This window comes from Alligator mississippiensis, chromosome 2, assembly GCF_030867095.1.
Source record: "Alligator mississippiensis isolate rAllMis1 chromosome 2, rAllMis1, whole genome shotgun sequence".
In the NCBI taxonomy this organism is placed as follows: Eukaryota; Metazoa; Chordata; order Crocodylia; family Alligatoridae; genus Alligator; species Alligator mississippiensis.
The window spans coordinates 174899146-174919996 of NC_081825.1; the positions used below are offsets into that span (position 1 = coordinate 174899146).

The 20851-nt window shown below is 46.9% G+C and overlaps 1 protein-coding gene across 1 annotated transcript in view; it reads left to right on the forward strand.

The window, feature by feature from the left end:
* LOC102576342 (olfactory receptor 4S2-like) overlaps nt 1–20851 on the forward strand; it is a 64016-nt gene that overhangs the window by 24963 nt on the left and 18202 nt on the right. The window contains exon 2 of the mRNA XM_006278510.2: nt 15860–15869. Within this exon, the coding sequence (XP_006278572.2) occupies nt 15860–15869 (10 nt within the window). The remainder of the gene's footprint in view (nt 1–15859; nt 15870–20851) is intronic.

A 20851-nucleotide genomic window follows, 5' to 3' on the forward strand; every position in this document is an offset into this window, starting at 1 on the left:
ATTATTAGTGTCAGCCTGTTGTTCATAGCAAAGTGGGTTGGGAAATACTAAAGGACTAACATGTTTTTAATACATATTTTGCCTGCATTAACTCATTTCCCTCTAAGCTGGGAAGGCATGCATGCATTATGGCATTATTAGAATATAGTACACAACCTGGAGAGTCTCCCACCATGAATCATGTATTATCTTTTCTCCAGCTGGTCTATTTGTTTACTAGTAGAAATTTGAAACAACCTCCTGACTCCAGGAAAGATCATAACTCCATGGTACTAAGCACTGCATATGCAAAAAGACAATCACAGCCTGGGCAGCTTCATAGTATAAGGAAACAAGGATTCAGATAATAAATTAAGGCAAAACGGCAAGTGGAGAAATACTGCAGTAGGTCAGCCAGCTAAGGTCAGTACTGAAAGAAGAATGAGGTCTATGACTCCTTTTGCAATGTAGTAGGTCTGTCTCACTTCTCTACAGGTCTGTCTCACCTCCTCATTGACTGTCAAGGAGAGACTCAATGTCCTCTTTTCCTTTATGACTTAGTGCTGTCATGTTTTCCATATTTCTTTCTTCTACATAAAAGATACTCATGCTTTTCATATTTTTGAAAACAGTATTCACGAACATGTCTGATGAATACAATTAAGCTCCTTAGTTTTCCACTGAATTTAAAGCAGGTGCACCTAACAAATCAAAATTAATCTTCCTATTTTATACCCAGGGTGCCTCTCTTTTACCTACAGTTATCTTGCACAGATTTTGGCTGGAGCTGGCCAGAACATGAAATGTTTATCCTTCCAGAAAATATTGATATTTCCATGCTGGTTGTTGGTAAATCAGGGGAAAGGGTCAGATATCCAAATAATTTTAATCACCTTCACCTAGGCCTCACCATTCTGAATGTTAGTGTTTATCCTCCAATAGGGTCATCCCAAGAAACAGGGTTGCATTCCTAGATTCCTCAATCAACAATGAGGAAAGTAGGAGCTGGTGAAAGGCAACCCAGGAATCCTAGGTGCTCTGCAGGGAGGCGTCTAGGTATAGCCAATAGGAGTCACTGAGCAGAGAACTGTTTCTCGAGTTTTGACCGTATCTGGAGTATAGGAACTTGATTCAGTCATGTGAATGAGGGGCCAGTTTTAAGAAAAAGCAAAGCTGAAACAAGACTGAGCCTAAAAGTAAGCTTAGCATCTGAAGTCTCTATGCCTCGAATGTAGGTACTACTTGGAACAGGATTTTGCAACGGTCAACATATTTGGGAAAGACCTAGGCCAGCAGAAAAGGGGATGCGTCAGAAATCCTTCCACTGTCCTAGGCTTTGGTGCCAGCTAAACAATTCCTTGAACTCTAATGGGGGCAGAGAAACTAACCATTCACTCTGTAAAGGCCTTGTTACATACTGCACTTTGAACTGCTCAAGTGTTAGTGCTAGCTCCAGCCTGGAGCAGTCACATCTTAAGACTGAAAACCTTCCCTGACTGTCCTCCACCTGCAGAGATGTGACTTGCCGCTAGAGGGCTGGGAAGCTGGGGCCTGCCTAGAAACTACATCTGTGAGTTGCTTTTACAGGTCTGGTGAATCAGGACAGGACTTTATCCCTGCTGTAAGTATAAGAGAGGGGTTGGGAATGTGAAGTTCAGAGGTAGAGAATTAATGGGATGGGGGGGTAATGAAATGGGAGGTACAGAGGAAATGGGTGTGGGGGAAAGGGGGGATATGAAATGAAGGAAGTCAGCCACTGAAGGATAAAATAAAAAAAAGTAAAGAAGAAAATAATTTAAAAAGAAATAAAGAGGAAATAAATTAAAGAATGTCTCATGTATAATAACTTGGGATTGCGGGGTACTGAGCATGCTTCCCAAGGCAGCTGAGAGGTGGGAGTGGTGAGGGAAAATGTTTTTGGGGGAGTCACTACCCCTACCCCAGGAAGGAGGCACCAGCTCATGGGAACCTAGTCCAACCCCCTATATTGTCCCCTCCCCCCAACAACATCCCACTCCTGAACCAGTCCATGCACTGCAACCTGGCCAGCTGACGTGCTCTCAGGCTCTTTGCGTGGAGCTACATGCCTGGGGATGGAAGGGGGAATTGGCTTGGTGCCAGAACCCCCACCTCCCTGGTCTGAGACAGTAGAGTGCAGGGGGTGCAAAGTGTGTCCACACAGAAGAGGAGGTTGGGGAAAGTGGATACTGCATCCTGGGATGCTAGAGGATTGCAGCTTTGGTGGCTCATCTGTGGGGAGTGGTCAAATGTTAATGGAACACAAGCTAGGTAACACATATCACCACCCTGGAGGGGTGTTTAAAATTAGTTTCAGGTGTTAATGTGTGGATAATCCAGGGGGTTAAGAGCTCCAGGAGCTGCCTAAAATTAATGTGTAAGGGCCTTGTTAGACCTTACCCGGCAAGTCAAAGAAATGTTAGTTGGCTCAGCATAGCAGTCACATTGTAAGGCAAAACACCTGATCTGACTGTACTTTACCCTCACAGTTGCAACTTGCCACTAGAGGCTTGGTGAGCAGGGGCAGGTCTAGAAGCAGGACCAGCTCACTGCTGTCTCTGTGCAGATAGCAGGCCCAGCATCGTGACAGATGCAGTGAGACAAAAGAGCCCCAGGGAAGCTGCTCCAGGTCTGGGGTCTCAGCCTACACAGCACCCTTTGCCAAGTCCCCTTCATTGTCTCCATGGGCTAATACCCCAGTTCAATGTAAAAAACCAGGCACCCTTTGTCAGGCTGCCTTAGTTACCTCCCTGCTCCCCATAGCCTCCCCATGCCTCATGGCTAAAGAAATACAAACAAAACCCATAACAAAACTTGGAATGTCTTTCCTAATGCTCTCCCCTTTTTATCTCATTGGCTACTGCCCATCTCCATCTTCAGCCCATCTGGGCTACTCACTACACCATCCTTCTCTCTCCATCCTTCACCTCTGGCTGCCTGGAGCAGACTTGCTTCTCTCTGTAGGATGCTCCTTTCCTCTCCATTGTCTGGGCCAGCCTGAACCTCCAGCCCAGGAGCCAAGATTAGGTAGTTCCTGGGTTCCACCCCTTCCAGTCACCTGTCCACTCCCTTTCTTAACAGGGAACAGGAGTTCTCCATTCCCCTATCAGCATCCTGGGCCTCTGCACTTTGCAACCTAAAGTTCTTCAGCCCTTTAGCTCTGCTGCTTTTCTCTATTTGAGTAACAGGGGTTAGGGGCTCCTGTTACAATTAGAAAGAGTAGGACACTGGACAGTATTCTATAGCATTGATGAACTTGTCACTCCAGGAAGGTTCCAAAATAATGTTTTGTTGCCATTAAGTTGCAAGGGAAAAGTTACTCACACTTCCTTGTCAGGTAATTGTGCAGATTTGCCCTTCCTGTCTGGGTGGCCACCATAACTATCTTGGTCCTTCCAGGCAGCCAAGTCTTGAGGTAGGAGTATATCCTCCAGCTGAAAGAGACCAAAGCCTGAAGGATTTTCACCAACATATCCATAGATTTCCTGTAATTAGTACACGAAGGAGGGGCTTTTCTGTGGACTAATGGCTGCTTGAAAAACTTGGGGAGATTGTTGGGAGCATCAGGATTTGAAAAATAACAGCCTTCCAGCTCCCTCCATACCATCTCCAAAAGCCTGAGAAGAGGTCACACCAGCCTAATTGATGGATACACTTCCTGTGGCTGGCCCTGAACTTCAAGGTCACTGAAAACACCAAGTGTTTGTAGTGACAGATGGACAAAGGTCCCCATCCAGGAGCCTCTGAATTGATTCATAGATTGTAGAGTCGGAAGGGACCACAATGGATCATCATGTCTGACCCCCTGCGCCTGGCAGGAAAGAGGACTGAGGTCAGATGACCCCAACCAGGTGACTACCAAGCCTCCTCTTAAAGACCTCCAAGTTAGATGATAGTACCACCTCTCTTGGAAGCCCATTCCAGATCCTGGCCACCCTTACTGTAAAAAATGTCTTCCTAATGTGTAACCTGAATCTACTTTCCACTAGTTTGTATCCATTATTCCTGCTTACTCTCAGGGGCGCTCTGGTAAATAGCACTTCTCCAATTCCCTGTTGCCCTCCCTTAATAAACTTATAGGCAGCTACAAGGTCTCTCCTCAGCCACCTCTTGTGAAGGCTGAAGAGATCCTGATCCCTCAACCTCCCCTCATAGGTTCTTTCATGGATGTCACTAATCACGTGAGTGGCCCTCCTCTGAACCCTCTCCAGATTCTCTGTGTCCTTCTTGGAGTGTGGCACCCAAAACTGGACACGGTACTCCAACTGCAGCCTGACCAATGCTGCATAGAGGGGGAGAATCATGTCCCTCGATCTGTTGGTCATGCATCTACTAAATACACAACAAGCTGTCATTGGCCTTGTTGATGGCCTCATTACACTGCCAGCTTATGTTCATCTTGGAGTCAACTATGACTTCAAGATCCCTCTCAGTCACTGAGCTTCTGAGGAGGTCTTCTTTCAACCGATAGGTATGCTGGGGATTCCTCCTCCCAAAGTGGAGCACCTTACATTTATCTTTGTTGAATTGTGTCCTATTTTGTTCTGCCCATTGATCCAACCTTTCTAGATCAGCCTTTATCTGCTCCCTGCCCTCCGGTATGTTAACTTTGCCCCATAACTTGGTATCATCTGTGAACTCGGAGAGGGTGCTCTCCATACCCTCATCCAAATCACTGCTGAAGATATTAAATAACACCGGTCCAAGGACCAAACCCTGCAGGACCCCACTGCCCACCTCCTTCCAGGCTGAGAACAATCCTTCCACCACCACTCTCTGGGTGCAGTCCCTAAGCCAGTTGGCCACCCACCTGACTGTCTAAGTGTCCACTCCACAGCCTGCTAGCTTCCCTATGAGAATAGGATGTGAAACTGTATTGAAGGTCTTCTTAAAATCCAGGTAGATGACATCAGCCTCAGCTCCTATGTCAAGACAGTGTGTGACCTGGTCATAAAAGGCTATAAGGTTTGTCAGGCAGGATCTACCTGTGATGAACTCATGCTGGTTTCCTTTTAGCATCGTTTCCCCTGCTGGGCCTTCACAAATGCACTCTTTGATGATTTGTTTCCAGTATTTTCCCAAGGATAGAAGTAAGACTGACTGGCCTAAAGTTACCCAGCTCATCCCTTCTCCCCTTCTTAAAAATGGGCACCACATTGGCCCTTTTCCAGTCCTCAGGGACCTGGCCGGAGCACCATGAGTACTTGAACAACCGTGTCAGTGGCTCAGCTATGACACTGGCCAATTCCTTCAGCACCCATGGATGGAGGTCATCCAGGCCTGCTGACTTGCACCCATCCAGCCCTTCCAAGTGCTCCTTAACTAAGTCAGCACTAACCTTTGATGGTCTGGTGCCTTTTGGACATTTGTCCAAAGGTGGGGGAATTGTCTTGGTCAGTACTTAGGAATACTGAAGCAAAGAACTCATTGAAGAGCTCTGCCTTTTTCCTTGCGTCAACCACCAACTGTCCTGATTTGTCCTGCAAGGGCCCAATGTTGCTCTGCACCTTCCTTTTGATCACTATCTATCTGTAGAAGGACTTTTTCTTGTCCTTAATTGTTGAAGCCAGCCTAAGCTCCAGTCCTGCCTTGGCCTGCCTAACTGACTCCCTGCAATAGCGCACCAGGGAGGTGTATTCCTCCCTGGTGACTGCCCCCTGCTTCCACGGCCTATAAATCTCTTTCTTTGCCCCCAATCTTTTCTGGAGTTCCCTGTTCAGCCAAGGGGGCTTTTTTGCCCCCTTGCCCTCTTTCCTGCATAAGGGGATAGACTCCTTTTGTGCCCCAAGGATAAGGATCACTCCCTTGAGAAACCTCCAGCCCTCCTGGACCCCCATTTGCTCAATGCTCTTGAGTTCAGCCACCTTACTAACTAGCCTTCTAAGTTTACTAAAGTTGGCCCTTCTGAAATCTAACACTTCAGTCTCACTGGATATTTTTCCCACCCTTCACTGAATAGTGAATTCTACCAAGTGATGGTCACTATCTCCCAGGTTACTGTGTACTCGCAAGTTCCCCACGAGATCATCCCCTGTTGCTAAGACCAAGTCTAACAAGGCGATACCCCTGGTGGGATTGGCCACAACCTGGGTTAGGTGGAGGTCCTGCACACAGTGTAAGAACCTAGATGAATGGTTTGTTTTGGCCATCTGCTCATCCCAGCAGATGTCTGGGTAATTTTGATCCCTCATGACCACTGCCTCCCTCACCTGAATGGCCTCTGGGAGCTGCCTAGAGAATACCTCATCTACCTCATCATCCTGATGAGGAGGTCTATAGTAGACCCCAACTACCAAGTCCTTTTCCTCTGGCCCCACCTGGATCCTGACCCACAATGCCTTGGTATTCCCCTTCTCTACCCCCCACCTTGATGATAGAAGATGTGTACTGCTCCCTAACATAGAAAACTACACCCCTGCCTTTTTTCCCACTCTGCCTGGTTCATAAATAGGTTCATAAAGTGTTATAGGAGCCTGAACCAAATGCATGGAAGCTTATGTAATGTAATGTTATGCATGGTGATGGTGGACAAACTATAAGTCTTCCTTGCTTAAGGAGGCCACTAGATACATAACAAAGAACCTGCTGAACAGGATCAGGAAGTATTTGGGCAATAGGGCTCAGCCTGGCCCAAGACTGTTTTGCTCTTTCCTCTGCCTTGCTCTCTGATACCACTGTGTGCCTGGTCCCCCAGCTTCCTTAGTCTTCTTGCACCTAGATCCCATTCTTGAATTGAGCTCCTGGCTTCCTGACTCAGCTTGTCCTTGGGTTCTACTCACCACCACTGACCCAGGTGAGCACCTTGATCCTTGAGTGCCCCAGACCTGCCACCTACTTCTGAATGTGACAGGCATTTTCAGGGTCCATCCAATAGCTGGAGAGGGGTAAAAAATACATAAGCTCATGGAATATGGCCAGATCTGTTGTGTGGGAAGCACAGGTGAGGAAGGTTTTTTTTTTTTTTTGTCTGCTCCCAGTGTAGTAGACCATAAGAATAGTGGTGAAGAAGAAGAGGAAAGTGGTGAGGATGATAGAATGGTGATGATTTCAATAGACCCAAGGAAAATTTACAGGACCATCTAGATGAATGGGGTATCAGGACAGGAGTATGCTAAGAGGGAAGGTAGAGAACAGAAGAGATAATTGATGACTCTGGAGTCACAGAACATCATCTGGAAGGTACAGTAGCTGTACCTCACTCAAGCGAGTGAAAAAGGAAAATATTCTACAGTATCTTCCTTTTGCCCCTCTTAGCTGAGAGTAACAGGGCTGCTTTATATACTTTTGCCTGATGGCAAATAATAGCTTAAGAAAATTCCTCCCAGATACCTCCAGACACTCTACCCCTTTCTCCAGAAAATTAGCCATACAAAAATTAGTCTGCTTTCCTTTATGAGTGTATGATTAGGATATGCAAGTGGTTGACTAATAGCTATTATGTGCCTAGAAGAAGATCCACTGGATCAAGTGAATATCTTGAGAGAATTTTTTTATTGAAGATTCTTATTACACTCCCTATTGCCAGAGTCTCTGAGCACCTCCATATGCAACTGAGGCAGAAGAAACTTGGGTGACTTGCTGGCATTTCAGAAAATATAACCCAGCTGGAGATAAATATCATAAAGATAAATATCCGCCTTTCAAACTTTGTTTATGTTCCAAATCGAAAACCAAAATCAATGGAGAAGAAATATGCAACCTACTAACCCAGTTGTGAAAAGCAGATCTGATCTGAGGCTGTTCAATTTGTACCCATTACAGAGAGAAAGGTGTCTCAGTGATGTCCACTGTCATCTACCCATTATTTTTACCACAGAGAATGCACAGGGTTCATGAATATGTTGAACTTGAAAGTGCTACCCATGTCCCATGAGGTAAGGGGTTTTTGCTCTTGATAACTAAGAGTAGGACTTCTTCTAACACCTATAATAACAAACACTAGGGCTTTGCAAGGTTTTGGATCACGCTTCAGATCCAGGGCCACTTTAGAAGCTTCAGATTCTGAAGCAACATGCCCAGAGCGAAGCACTGGCTCATTCAAGCTGTCCAAGTGGTTTGGAGCTTCTGAAGTGCTTTGGAAAAGATTTGGATGCTTTGGATGCTTTGGGCACTGAAAGTGAAAGTTAGAAGAGGGAGAGGGTATGGAGGAGGGTGGGAGAGTTGGGGGAAGGAGACGGAGTGTGGAGGAAGACTGACATGTGTAGGTGGCCAGTGAGAAGGATTTCTCTCTGGCTGCCTTTCCAATGACAGCGTCTCAGGGCAGGGACCTAAAAACGGCATAAAAGCCTCTGTTTGGAGGTGTGCTGTGTCTTTTGCTAGCTTGTTCCCTCTCAGGAACTGTGTGAGAAAGGTATCCTCAGACCCAGGCATGTAAGCTTGGTTGCTTTACTCAGTAGTTGAACTTGCCTGATCCTTTTTGTTGTTAGAAAGGATTGGGTAGGATTTAGCTTAGCTTAGCTTAGTTTAGCATATTTTAGTACTATTCAATTAATTTGTTTCAATTTATATTTGTTGTTTTTGTTTTTTTTTTTTGGGGGGGGGGGTTTGCAAACTTTGAAAAAAGAAAGCTGTGTTTTCCCTGCCAGCATGATCCATCACTGTGAAGGGAGGCACACAATTACACACACATGCGCGCGCACACACACACACACACACACACACACAAAATATAAAGAAGAAAAATCAGATATTCATAGGATAAGAAGATAGAAAGACAGCACACAAGTTTTACATAGTTCTTAACATGGAAGCAAACAATCAAAGAAGAGTCCAGTGCACACACACAACAGAGGGAATAAAACACATAACACAAAAGGAGTGACACACACACAGATACCTTTTGCAACACAGGAAAGACTAACATGAAGCATGCTGGAAAGGCATGTGCCAGCTCTTCTCATAGGGGAGGGAGAGAGGGTAGGGGGAGAGCTGTAGCTGCAAGCTCCCCTGCCCCAAACATAGACATATTCTCTTCCCAAGCAGCCATGACATCAGTGCCACTAGTGAAAGCAAGGAAGTGGGAGCAGTGTCTGCACCTGATGTCCCTGCACCTGCACCACCTCCCCTTACTCCAGAAGTAGGCACCAGCAGTGGAATCACTGTCTTCTTCACTCCAATGTCATCTCACAGTGTGAGCATCCCACTGCCAAAGGAGGAGCTGGAGCTGGAGCTGAAACCAGGGATGCTGAGCATGCTGGCTCAAGCAGTTCTGGGGACTGAGGTGGAATCAGATTTTGTGCTCCACACCCTTCAAATTTTGCCTAGACCCAGGTCTCCTCCAGAAAGTAGCACCTCGGAGGTGGCTGAGGTTGTGGAGGCAAGTGGCTCAACTGAGGTATCTCCTCCTGCTGTTGAGCCTCAGCCTGCTCAGGAATGTGATAAGGCAGGATCCTCAGCCTCAACCCAGAAGCAGGGGAGTAGTGTAGTGTGGGAGCATTTTGAGATGGAAGATGATCCCAGGTTTGCCATCTGCCAGCACTGCCAAAGGCATATGAGCCATGGCAAGGATGTGGCATCACTTTTCCACCATGGTGATGCTGCTGCATCTAAGGAGGCAGCACCCCCTTACCCTTCTTCCTGTTCAGCCTGGCACCGGTGCATGTGTTCCAAAAGGGAAGTCCCCTGCTTGCTCCAAAGCCCCCTTTCCCACAAAAGCAGAGGTAGGCCACCCTGGACCAGTGGGGGAAAGGTGGACAGAAAGGGGGGCACGTTCCCAAGACGCGCAAGATCAACCAGAGCATTGGGGATATGCTTGCTCTGGATAGCCAGCCCTTCTCCCTAGTTGAACGACCAGGGTTCAGGCAGTTCATAGCACTTCTGGCCCCATCTTACAAAGTGCCCGCATGCACCACCTAAAGGTGGTGGCCGGACGGTGGTGCCCTCCCTATATGAGGCACACAGGGAGTACTTGAGGAAGGAGCTGCGCAAGGCAGGGCCACAGGTAGCCTTGCACTTCACCTTCAACATCTGGAGCAGCTGGGGTGGCAATCACACCTGCCTCTCCCTCACAGGGCACTAGTGCAATCAGTCAGGCCATTGGTGGGCTCTGCTACAAGATGAAGTGCTAGATGAGTCCCACACAGCAAGGGAGATCATGGGGGCCATGAACCACATGGTGCAGGGGTGGTTCATTGGGCAGGCCAAGCTCACCTGTGGGTTCATGGTCACCGACAACGGAGCCAACATGGTGAAGGCTCTCCATGATGCCAACTTTCTTGGCATCCGCTGTGTGGCACACAGGCTGCACCTAATAGTGAAGGATGCTGTGGAGGGGGACAGGGCTGCCGGTGATGCTGCTGCTACCACTACTGCTACAAGCCAGCTGATTTCAAAATGCAGGAAGGTGGCAGGCTACTTCCACCACAGCATCAAGCGGGGCAAGATGCTGTGGGAGAAATAGGCAGAACTGAGCATCCCACAGCACAGAATCATGCAGGATGTGGAGACTCAGTGGAACTCCACATACCTGATGCTTGAAAGTTTGGTGGAGCAACAGAAGGCCGTCCATGAGATGGCTTTTCTTGGGGAGACTGGGATCAGTGGCCCCCTGATCAGAGCTGAGAGGGGTACCATCTCCCAGATCTTGGTGGTTCTCAAGCCTTTCCACGAGGCCACTGAGATGCTTAGCGCTGGAGATGCCCTCCTCAGCCGGGTGATCCCCCTAGTGAGGGAACTGGAAAACCAAATGGAAAAGTTCTAGGGGTTTGATGTTTCTGGTGGGGCCAGCCGCAGTCACCAGATGTGCAGGCACTGGTGAGGTGGCTGAAAGAGGGCATCAGGAGATGGCTGGATTCTTTGCAGTTCAGTACGGTCCACTTGATGGCGGGCATGTGTGACCCAAGCTTGAAGGGGAGCATGTGCCCTGGCAGTACCAAACCCCTTGATCACTGGACATAGGTGCTAGTCAACAAAGTCAGGAAGGCCGAAGTGCAGAGGTGAGGGGATGTGGACGAGGGGGATCCACTTTCCTGTGCCAGCACTCCCAGCACCAGCACTGGTGCCACCACCAGCATCAGACAGTCTCCTTCCTGCCAGCTGCTGCTAATGTGGGCCATGGGCATGGCTTAAACGTTGGGGTCCAAACACAGCAGACCCCAGGCTTGGGCTGGTAGCACTGAGGCTTTGGTGGCTACCTATCTCACTGAGTATGTGAAGCCCCTGGACTGCGACCCCTTGGACTATTGGGCAAGTCACAGGCAGATGTGGCAGGATCTGGCCACGGTTGCCCAGCAATGCCTGTCCTGTCCACCAACCAGTGTTCCAAGTGAGAGGGTGTTCAGCATTGCTGGGGATGTTGTGACACCCCACCACACCTGCTTGGTTCCTGCTTTGGTGAAGTAGCTGGTGTTCCTAAAGGTGAACCTCCCACTGCTGGGGTTCCCCAAGATCCACCAGCAGATGAACTGAGTACCACCCTCCTCATGCTGTCTGCACCAATTTCCTTTTTTGAGCTTTTTAAATGCTGAGTAATGTCCCACTTTCAGCTGTTGGGGACACTAACTACATCACCAGCCAGCAGGGGAAGAACATGTCCCTGCTGAGCTCATTCCCCTGCCAGGACAAACTTGGAGGTATGGGATTGGGGCTATGGGGAAAGAGGAAGCCCCAGGTCCTGGGCATGACCACTAAAACCGCACCTTGCCAGGGTAGGGAGGCTTGGTGGGACTGCTGGCTGCACAGCAGCCCTGTAAATGCCAGGACCAACAATCCTCTTGTGAAAGGCAGGTAGGAGGCGTCATAACCTCTAGCTAATGCGCACATGCACAAAGTCCTGGCTGGGGAATGCCCAGACCTATCATGTCTTTGACAGGCCTGATGCTTGCTGGTTGCAGTGCAGTTGTGAGGTTCCTGGTGAGCTCAGCTTAGCTGCCTGGGATGCCAGCTTTAAGGTTGAAAACCTCTTTGTCAGGCTGAGGAAGTACCTTCAGTTGATCCTGGAGGGAAGGAACAGTAAAGAAGCCAGAGGCTGGCCTGGCCCGCAATGAAGACAAGAAAGCCAGTCAGTGAAAATGGAGATGGAGGCATCAGGAGGTGAGGGACAGGCTGGGGTGGGAGGTAGGGGAGAAAGGGGGATGTAGCAGCGCAGGTAAAAGTGCAGAGGTGCCTGGGGTGTCAGATGTCCAGCAGGTCTCAGTGTGCCAGAACTCCACTGTGTATATTGAGTCCATGAGTTTCTGTACCTACTACCTAGGAGGCTGATGAAGTGCAGTTCATAGGCCCAACTCTGAAAAGTGGTTTGCATTGTAATTTGTTCCCTCTCAGAATCAGGTCTGAGAGCCTGGAGCCAGAGTGTTTTTTGGTGAGAACTGTGGCCCCACACGTAGTTGGATTTTGTTGTCTTTGATAGATTCTGGTGTGCAGTTTGTGGGGGTACTGGAGATAGTTGGCAGGTTTTGTGTTTTGAGCTCTAGGAAATTGGCTTCAGTTCTGGTGATGAGGCTAGGTGCTTGTTTCAATGTACAAACCACTTTTCAGAGCTGGGCCTATGAACTGTACAGGCCTAACAAACACATTTTTGCAGTAGAACTGTGTTTTCTCCACTCTCACACATCAGTAGCTAGGTAGCTGTTAGCAGTAGCTGCACATCATTCCTCTTCTCATAATACTATAATTCTTATCTTGTGATCTCCCTGTCTGATAGCTGCTTACCACTGGTCTTATACTGAAAGCTCTGTGGGGCACTGACTGTCTTTTTGTTGTATGTTTGTCAAAGGAGTCTGATCGAAGATGAAGGCATGTATTCTTTGGTTTCATCCAAATCTTTTTCACACTAGTACCACTTTCCAGCATAAGTGGCACTAGAAAATATTATTTGCAGGGAGGGGAGGGTGGGCAGTGCAAAGCCACAGGGTTGTTCCAGGGCTGGCATGCACTAGCACTGCACATGTGGTGGTGGAGGAGCATGTGGCGGGGCACTGTCTCTGGCCTAGTTTGGGGGGGCTAAGCTGCATTAGCCCCTGCCTTCTGCCGCCTATGCTTTGCAGTGAGAAAGTTTCCTCCAACACATCCCTATATAACTAGGGACCAACTAAATTAAATATATTGTGGTTTTCATGGAAGCTGGAAATGTGGTAGGTCCTCATGAAAAATCCCAGTCCCGATGAAAAAATTGTAGGGACTGTAAAAAAAAAAGCAGGAAAACAGAGTGAGTCAACATGGGGGAAAAAGGCAGCTGCAAACAGAAAAGGACAGGAAACTCTGGTTTCCTGGTGCATGGGCAGAGGGAAGAGGAGGGGAGATTAGCTGAGGGGCTCTGGAAGTCCACACCTCCCCGTAGTTTTACACATGACCACCTGTCAATCTCCAAGGCGAGGCAGGATTTCCAGGGCCCCTCAGCCAATCAGAGGTGTGAAGAATTCTGCTGCGCTCTATGACAAAAATGGCACCAGACATCATGCCGGGAGTACAAAAGATGGAGGCAGCCTCCGTGAATTAGGCAGGTCCCTATATATAACACTTCTATGTGTGCAGAAAAGAAAATAAAGAAAGAAAAAAAATCACTAGTTAAAAGTCAGTCACCCCTTGTTAAGTTGAAAGCCATGGTGTTCCCTAGCCTGCCTAGTGGTTCTGTGCAAGTTATGAAGTTTTCATAAATTAAGATGTTTCCTTTTAATTACACATGCTCAGTACCTTATAAGACCAGAAGGTGCTGGACGGTTTAAACTTGTGACCCACAGTGATGTGTGACCTAATTTTCAACTTTGACCATGCCCAGTTTGGTTTAGATTATATAACTACTGTTTGGTGCTAAAAAGGTGACTGTCACCTCTCTGAGGTGAGTAAGAATTTGTTTGGTTGAGAGCTGAGTGATAATGATTGGATAGGATCAATGATTGATGTGACCCCCACATGAGTGATTGGCTTATAAAAGTGGTGTGATTTTGGGGGTATAAGAAAGTTTATACCAAGGTCCGTTGTTCGAATAAGGCTTGAGTGGTGTTTCAATGGGTTCAACTGCTGTTGGTTGTTGTTGAGTGACTGAAAAAACAGTCTGTGTATTTTTGACTGACTGGGTGACAGGGATTGCTTGTTGCAGCTGAGTTTTGAGTTGATGCTAGAAGCTCTTCAAGTTCACAGCTGAGCACCTTAGGAGATACCTCAGTTGAGGAATGATTGAGAGGGAACCAGGGCTGTTCCAAAGGATCTGTCAGTAGGGCATGGTAACATATCAACCAATCTTTGGTTGAGAGAGTCAAGTACCCAAGTAGAGGGGAAAGACTCCTGATGGAAGCAGGAGTGTGAAGCGGGGGTTTCTCTCTCCTATTGAGTTTGTTGTTGAATTAATTATGCCTGCAATGCTGTTGAAGGTGAGAGAGAGAGGATGAATTGATTTCAATCCCTCTCATTTGTTCCTTGTTGGCATATGTATCCATCTGGTTAATTCTTGTTGGTTGATATAATATAGTCTTGCTATTTAGCTTTAATTGGATTCTGTGCTTATTACTAATTACATATTCACTAGGATAAACCAAGCTGTAGGTTTGGACTAGTGAGAGCAAGACTGCCACCCTTTTCACTGTGACAGAGATTGAAGAGGATTAACAACCCTTATTTACCTAATTAAGATTTCCATTTCTAACACCCTTCCACACTTTGGGCTAAATGCTACTTCATAGCTAAAACACAAAAGTTTGCATAGTTTGTAGTCATTTAATTTACTCTGCAACTTTCTATTTCACCCCAAATTATGTCCTAAATTGTGCTAATATAGCTAAATTCCTTAAACTGCTATATTTGCACCCCATATGACTAAGTTTGTCCTGCTGCACACCCCATAAGTGATCCTGTACTATTCCAGAGACACCTAACTCTTGTGTATGCTCTGTCACCATTCAACAGATACATGTATCATTTATTCCCCACTTTAACTTTGCTTTTAGAAGTGATAAATCATGAATGCACCTTGGCTTTCATGGAACATAATGTAATTCATGGAGAGGCTGCCACCAAGAACCATGATTTCTTGTTCCAGAAGCTTAGCTTGTTTTCTATTAGTGGAAATTCAGGACCACGTGTTGACACCTGGAAAGATAAGATCCTCCATAGTGCTAAGGGCTAGAATCTCTTGGATTCAAACCTGGACCTTCCATGCCTACAAGGAGAACCCATACCCACAAGCATACACATATACCACAGCACCACTAAACAGTAGGCCCTCCCATGAGGTTCCCAATGGGAAATTAGGTGACCTGGGTAGGCCAATAAGAGCCACAGGCCCCTAATGTGAGCGCTATAAAACAAGCTCACTTTCTGTAGGACTTTGTCTGAGCAACAGTACTATTGGGTGCTCCTATGTTGGATCCAGAGGCTTGATCCTGATTACCCTTACTCCAGTCTTGAACCTCTTGGCCTTAATCCACTGTTGCCATAAACATAATCTCATCTTGACTCTCAGCTTCATGCCCTGTCAATCAGACTGATACCCAGGTTTAACCTCAGATACTTGCCTTTTGGTAATTCCCTGACTCTGCTCCTAATGTCCTGCTTGTTGTGCCTGGTTTCATGTTTACTGGATTCATCCTTTTTCCTGGTTCTTGCCTGTTGACCACTTGTTCGAGATTCCACCCTTAATCTCTGGACTTCATACTGCCCTCCCGGCTCCTGGCTTAGTTAAGCAACTGCTCATAACCCAGGGCTCTACAACTATACCTGCCTGATCTGGACTCCTTAGCTAGGGGCTCTAGTCTGGATCCTTGTCTCTTTTTCCTGATTCTGTGGGATGTGACTCTCTAGGGTCAGGCCCTGACTACTTATGTCCCAGTGCCAAGGAACTTACTTACCACTACTCCTATGCCTGATACTGGACACATCTACATAAGCCACTAGAAGCACAGTTGACTAATTCTACTCATTAGCATGGCAGGAAGAAAAATGTGTTAATGTGCTAATGCACAGTAGAATTAGTCTACTGTGCCTTAGCATCCACCAAAATGTGTGCAGTAGTGCCAGTTACTGCATATTTAGTTAGTACCTGTTGTTCCAGGTATTAAACTAAACACACAGTAACCACTGTACATTAATGCCCATGTAGACATGCTCACTGAGTATTGAACAAGGCAGCTCCACCCTTGAAGCCTTTATAATACAAAAGGGCAGGGACTGGGGAAAGAAATACAGGCAAATTGGCAAGTGGGGCAATGTTGCAATGGTTGAGCAAGCCAGGGTCAATGCACAGAAAAAAAATGAACACAAACCTAATCCAAAAAGAGTCCTTGTTCAATATAATATCCATAGGCCTCCTCATTGACTGTCATGGAGAGTCTGTCTTTGGATTTAGGGTTTGATGTATTTCCCCTATATCAGGGGTGGGCAAAATGGTGGATCTGGTCAGTGGCCTGACTCTATTTCCCAGTAGCCACTGCCCATATTGCTGCAGCTGGTTTCTTGGAGATCCCAGCAGCGGTGGGGTGGGACAGCACAGGCCAGGATTTTCATGGACACTGGCTCCAGCAGCACTGGCAGGGTGTACAGCTGAGCAAGGAGCTACTCCCGAGCTGGAGTTGGGATCTTACAGCGGTGACAGCATGGTCCAGAGCTGGGGCAGAACTACAATCCACTGCCTGCATGCACCTGCCCAGGGAGTGTGGGCAACAGATTGCAGTTCTACGTTGGCTCTGGACCACACTGCCACTGCCCAGCTGCACACTCTGCCAGCACTGCTGGGGTTGGTCTTCCCTGGGTCATCAGACAATTAGCCCTGGCCCCCACCTGTAGGTGGCTCCACAGGCTACCTGACTTCTTAATGTGGCAGGCACCCTAAGTGCCCTGCCACACTCCTTCATGTCTTATGGGCACATAAACTGTCTTTCTGTTTCTTCTCAAGGAAGATGCCATTTCTACACAGGACAAACAGCAGAAGTTCCCCATTTCTTCCCTTGATTTTAAACAGCTGCACCTAACAGCTCCCAATTAATTTTCACATTTCATCTCCAAGGAAGCCTCTTCCCTTTGTAAGTGCTGTCAGCAGATGGTTTGATCTCTGGTGGCCAGAATATGAAATTTCTGTCCCAGAATAAATGCTAATGCTTCAATAGTTTCAGTTAGACGAATCAGGACAAAGGGCAATATCCAAAATATTATTTTAGTCATCATCACTCCAACTTTGCTGTGCCTAAAATTTAATTATAATCCTCCAAGAGGGTGGGCCCAAGAGACAGGGGTTACATGCCTAAGTTGACTTGGGCACTGGTGGAAGGCAGTCCTGGTGTCCAACTGGTCAGGACAGAGGTGTCTAATTTTATACAATAGGAAACCCTGAACAAAGATGTGTGTCTGAACTCCTGGCCCTATTCTTCTCTATTCTTGGGCACTTGAATCCATGAGGTGAACTAAGGACCTATTTAAAAAAGCAACAAAGTTGAGGCAGCACTTTACCTCATCTTAAAATATCCATCCAAGGATATTTGAACCTGAATGGAGTGGCAGAAACCCTTGAAACAGGGATTCACAACAGACAACCTAAATGCCAGGCATGTAGATCAGAAGAGGAAGAGGAATGTCTGAAGTTCCACCTCTCCCAGGCTAGGCAACTGCTACAGAATTCCCTGTCATCTAATGGAAGAGGTTCAGGCCAGCTTTTTTTCCAGTAACCTACAACATTCCTCCAAGATTAACCTTACATAATCACAAACTTAACAAAACCTAAATGATGGAATTAAATTATTTTAGGTGCCTTATTTGTCTTGTAGCCATCCTAGCAATGCATCTAGACTAAATCCTAGGGGACCAAAGTAAAGAAAAGAAATGGGGGAAAAAACAACTTTCTAACCGATTCTAGCTGTCAAAAGAGCAGGATAATCAAACAGTTTATCATACTTTTGCCATTCAGTAGCAGCTAACTAATATTGTTACAGGATCATGCAGTTATAATGGCTATGGCAAAACAGCTGATATGTGCTCCAAAGCATTAGTTCTCCCTTCTCCTTTAAAGTAGCTAACATGTACATTTGTACATACCTTATGTCAGAGATTATTTATTGACAAAGGAGTATTTAGCTCTTAAATGCCAAAATACCACTTTCATGAATGATCAATGAAGCCTTACAAATATGGACACCTGAATATGTGAATATATACCATAAATGGCCTGCCAAGTCATTCAAAGGAGTCAGCATCAGGAGACAGCATGAGCAAAGGAGTCAGCATTAGGAGCCAGGGGAATACTTGGTCCACATTTCCCATCCCTAAAAAAAGATTTTTGAAATGCAGTAATAAATGAGTCAGTGAAATAACTCCTTTTTACAAATCAGTCTCCTCAAGGCTCCTTGTTCTTCCTTGTTCCTCAGGCTGCAGATCTACAGGTTGAGCATGGGAGCCACAGGGGTGTAGAAGACTGAAGGTATTTTGTCTGTATCCAAGAAATAGCTGGAGCTTTGTCAGAAATATGAAAAAATCAGAGTCTCACGGAAAACAGTGACAGCCATCAGATGGGAGACACAGGTGGAGAAAGTTTTGTGTTGACCCTCAGTAGAGTTGATGTGCAAAAATGGTACACATGATGTACATAGAATCACAGAATCATAGAAAATTAGGGTTGGAAGGGACTTCAGGAATGAATCTAGTGCAATCCCCTGCACACAGCAGGACTCCCTCTAAGTCGATAATCCTAGCCAAGGCTCTGTCTAGGCATGTCTTAAAATCTTCCAAGGATGGAGAGTCCACAACCTATGAACCATTTTTGGATGGGCCCCAGCCCATGAGCCATATTTGTTGTCCTCTGCTGGACTCTCTCCAATTTCTCCACATGCTTTTTGTAGTGGGGGACCCAAAACAGGACACGGTACTCCAGATCTGGCCTTACTAGTGCCAAACAGAGGGAAAGAATCACTTCCCTCAATCTGCTTGCAATGCTCCTAGTAATGTAGCCACACCGGCCATTAGCCTTCTTGGCAGCAAGGGCATACTGTTGGCTCATATTTAGCTTATTCTCCACTCTAATCCCCAGGTCCTTTTCTGCAGAGCTGGTATTTAGCCATTCAGTCCCCAGGCTGTAGCGGTGCATGAGATTCTTCCATCCTAAGTACAATATTTTGTACTTCTCCTTATTGAACCTCATGAGATTTTTTTTCATCCAATCCTCCTGTTTCTTTACATCATTCTGAATCCTAGCCAGTGGTGATGTGTGCATGGGGGTGCATGTGCACCCCCTGAGAGCACTGGTGCACCCTTAGGAAGCTTGTGGATGACACCAAGCTGGGGGGATTAGTAAGTACACTGGAATGTAGAGCTAGGATCATGGGCGACTGGTGCCACCTTTGTCAGGGGGGGCACATGCCCCTCCAGTGATCAGTCAGTGACTGGGAGGGGGGCCCATGGCCAATCTCACTAACCAGGGAGGGGGGTGTCCCTCCACAGCAAAACTTACCATTGAGTGGCCACGTCTGCCCTTCTGAAAGCACTGGTGTACCCCCTGACTGACTGTGCTCCCCACTTAGGCGATGGGTAGGAGGGCAGGTAGGAGCACCAGTCCCCCCCCCGTGAGTGCCAGCCAGGGAGTGGGACTACCAGATGTAGGCTGTGGCCACTTCCAGAAGTGCCACGGTGACTTCCAGGAGCACTATGGCTATTTTCAAGAGCAGCATAGCAACTCATCAGTAAGTTTTGCTGTGGAGGCCCTGTCCCCGGTTGGAGAGATTAGCTGTGGGGGGTCAGGGGACACCCCCCCCAGGTTGGTGAGTTTGGCCATGGGACCCACCCACCCCCGACTAAGGTGGCACCAGTTGCCCATGATCCTAGCTGTACCCTCCAGCATATCTACTAAGCCCCGCAGCTTAGTGTCATCCACAGATTTCCTGAGAGTGCACATTTTCCCATCTTCCAGGTCACTGGTGAAGATTTTGAACAAAACCAGCCCCAGGACTTATCCCTGGGGCACTCCATCTGATACCCATCTAGGCATTGAGCCATCGACTACTGCCCTGAGTCCAACGAAGAAGCCAGTTTTCTATCCACCTTACAGTCCACTCATCCAACCTATACTTCCTTAGTTTGCTTGCAAGAATGTTGTTGAAGACCATATCCAAAACCTTGCTGAAGTCAAGGTATATCACTTCCACTGGTTTCCCTGCATCCACAGATCCAGTCATCTCATCATAAAAGGAAGTTCTGTTGGTTAGGCATGAGTTGGCCTTGGTGAATTCATGCTAACTGTTCCTAATCACCTTCTCCACCTTCAAGTGTTTCATAATGGATTCTTTGAAGACCTTCTTTGAAGATTTTTCCTTCACTGAGGAGAGAGGCTGACCAATTTGTGTTTTCCTGGATCATCCTTCTACCCTTTCTTAGAGATGGGCACTATATTTGCCCTTTTTCAGTCATCTGGGACCTTAACCAGTAACCATGCATTTTCAAAGATGATGGCCAGTGGCTCTGAAATCACATTGGTCAACTCCCTCAGTATCACTGGGTGCATCTTGGTTGGCCCCTTAGACTTGTACACATCTGGCTTTTCTAAATAGCTCCTAAACTGCTCTTTTGAAACTTTTGGCTGCTCACCTTCTCCCCAAACTGTGATGCAAGGTGCAGTAGTCTGGGAAATGACCTTGCCTGTGAAAATGGAGGTGAAAAAAGCATTGAGAACTTCATTCTTTTCTGCATCCTCTGTCACTAGGTCGCCTGTCCCATTTATTAAAGGCCTCACACTTTCCCTGATCCTCCCCTCGTTGCTGACATACTTGTAGAAAACTTTCTTGTTACCATTCATGACCCTTGATAGCTGAAACTCCATTTGTGCTTTGGCCTTCCTGGCTTCATCGCTGTATGCCTGACCAACACTCTTATACTCCTCCTTAGTTTTTTGTCCAAGTTTCCACTTCTTATATGCTTCTTTTCTTATGTTTTAGCCTACTGAAGTGTT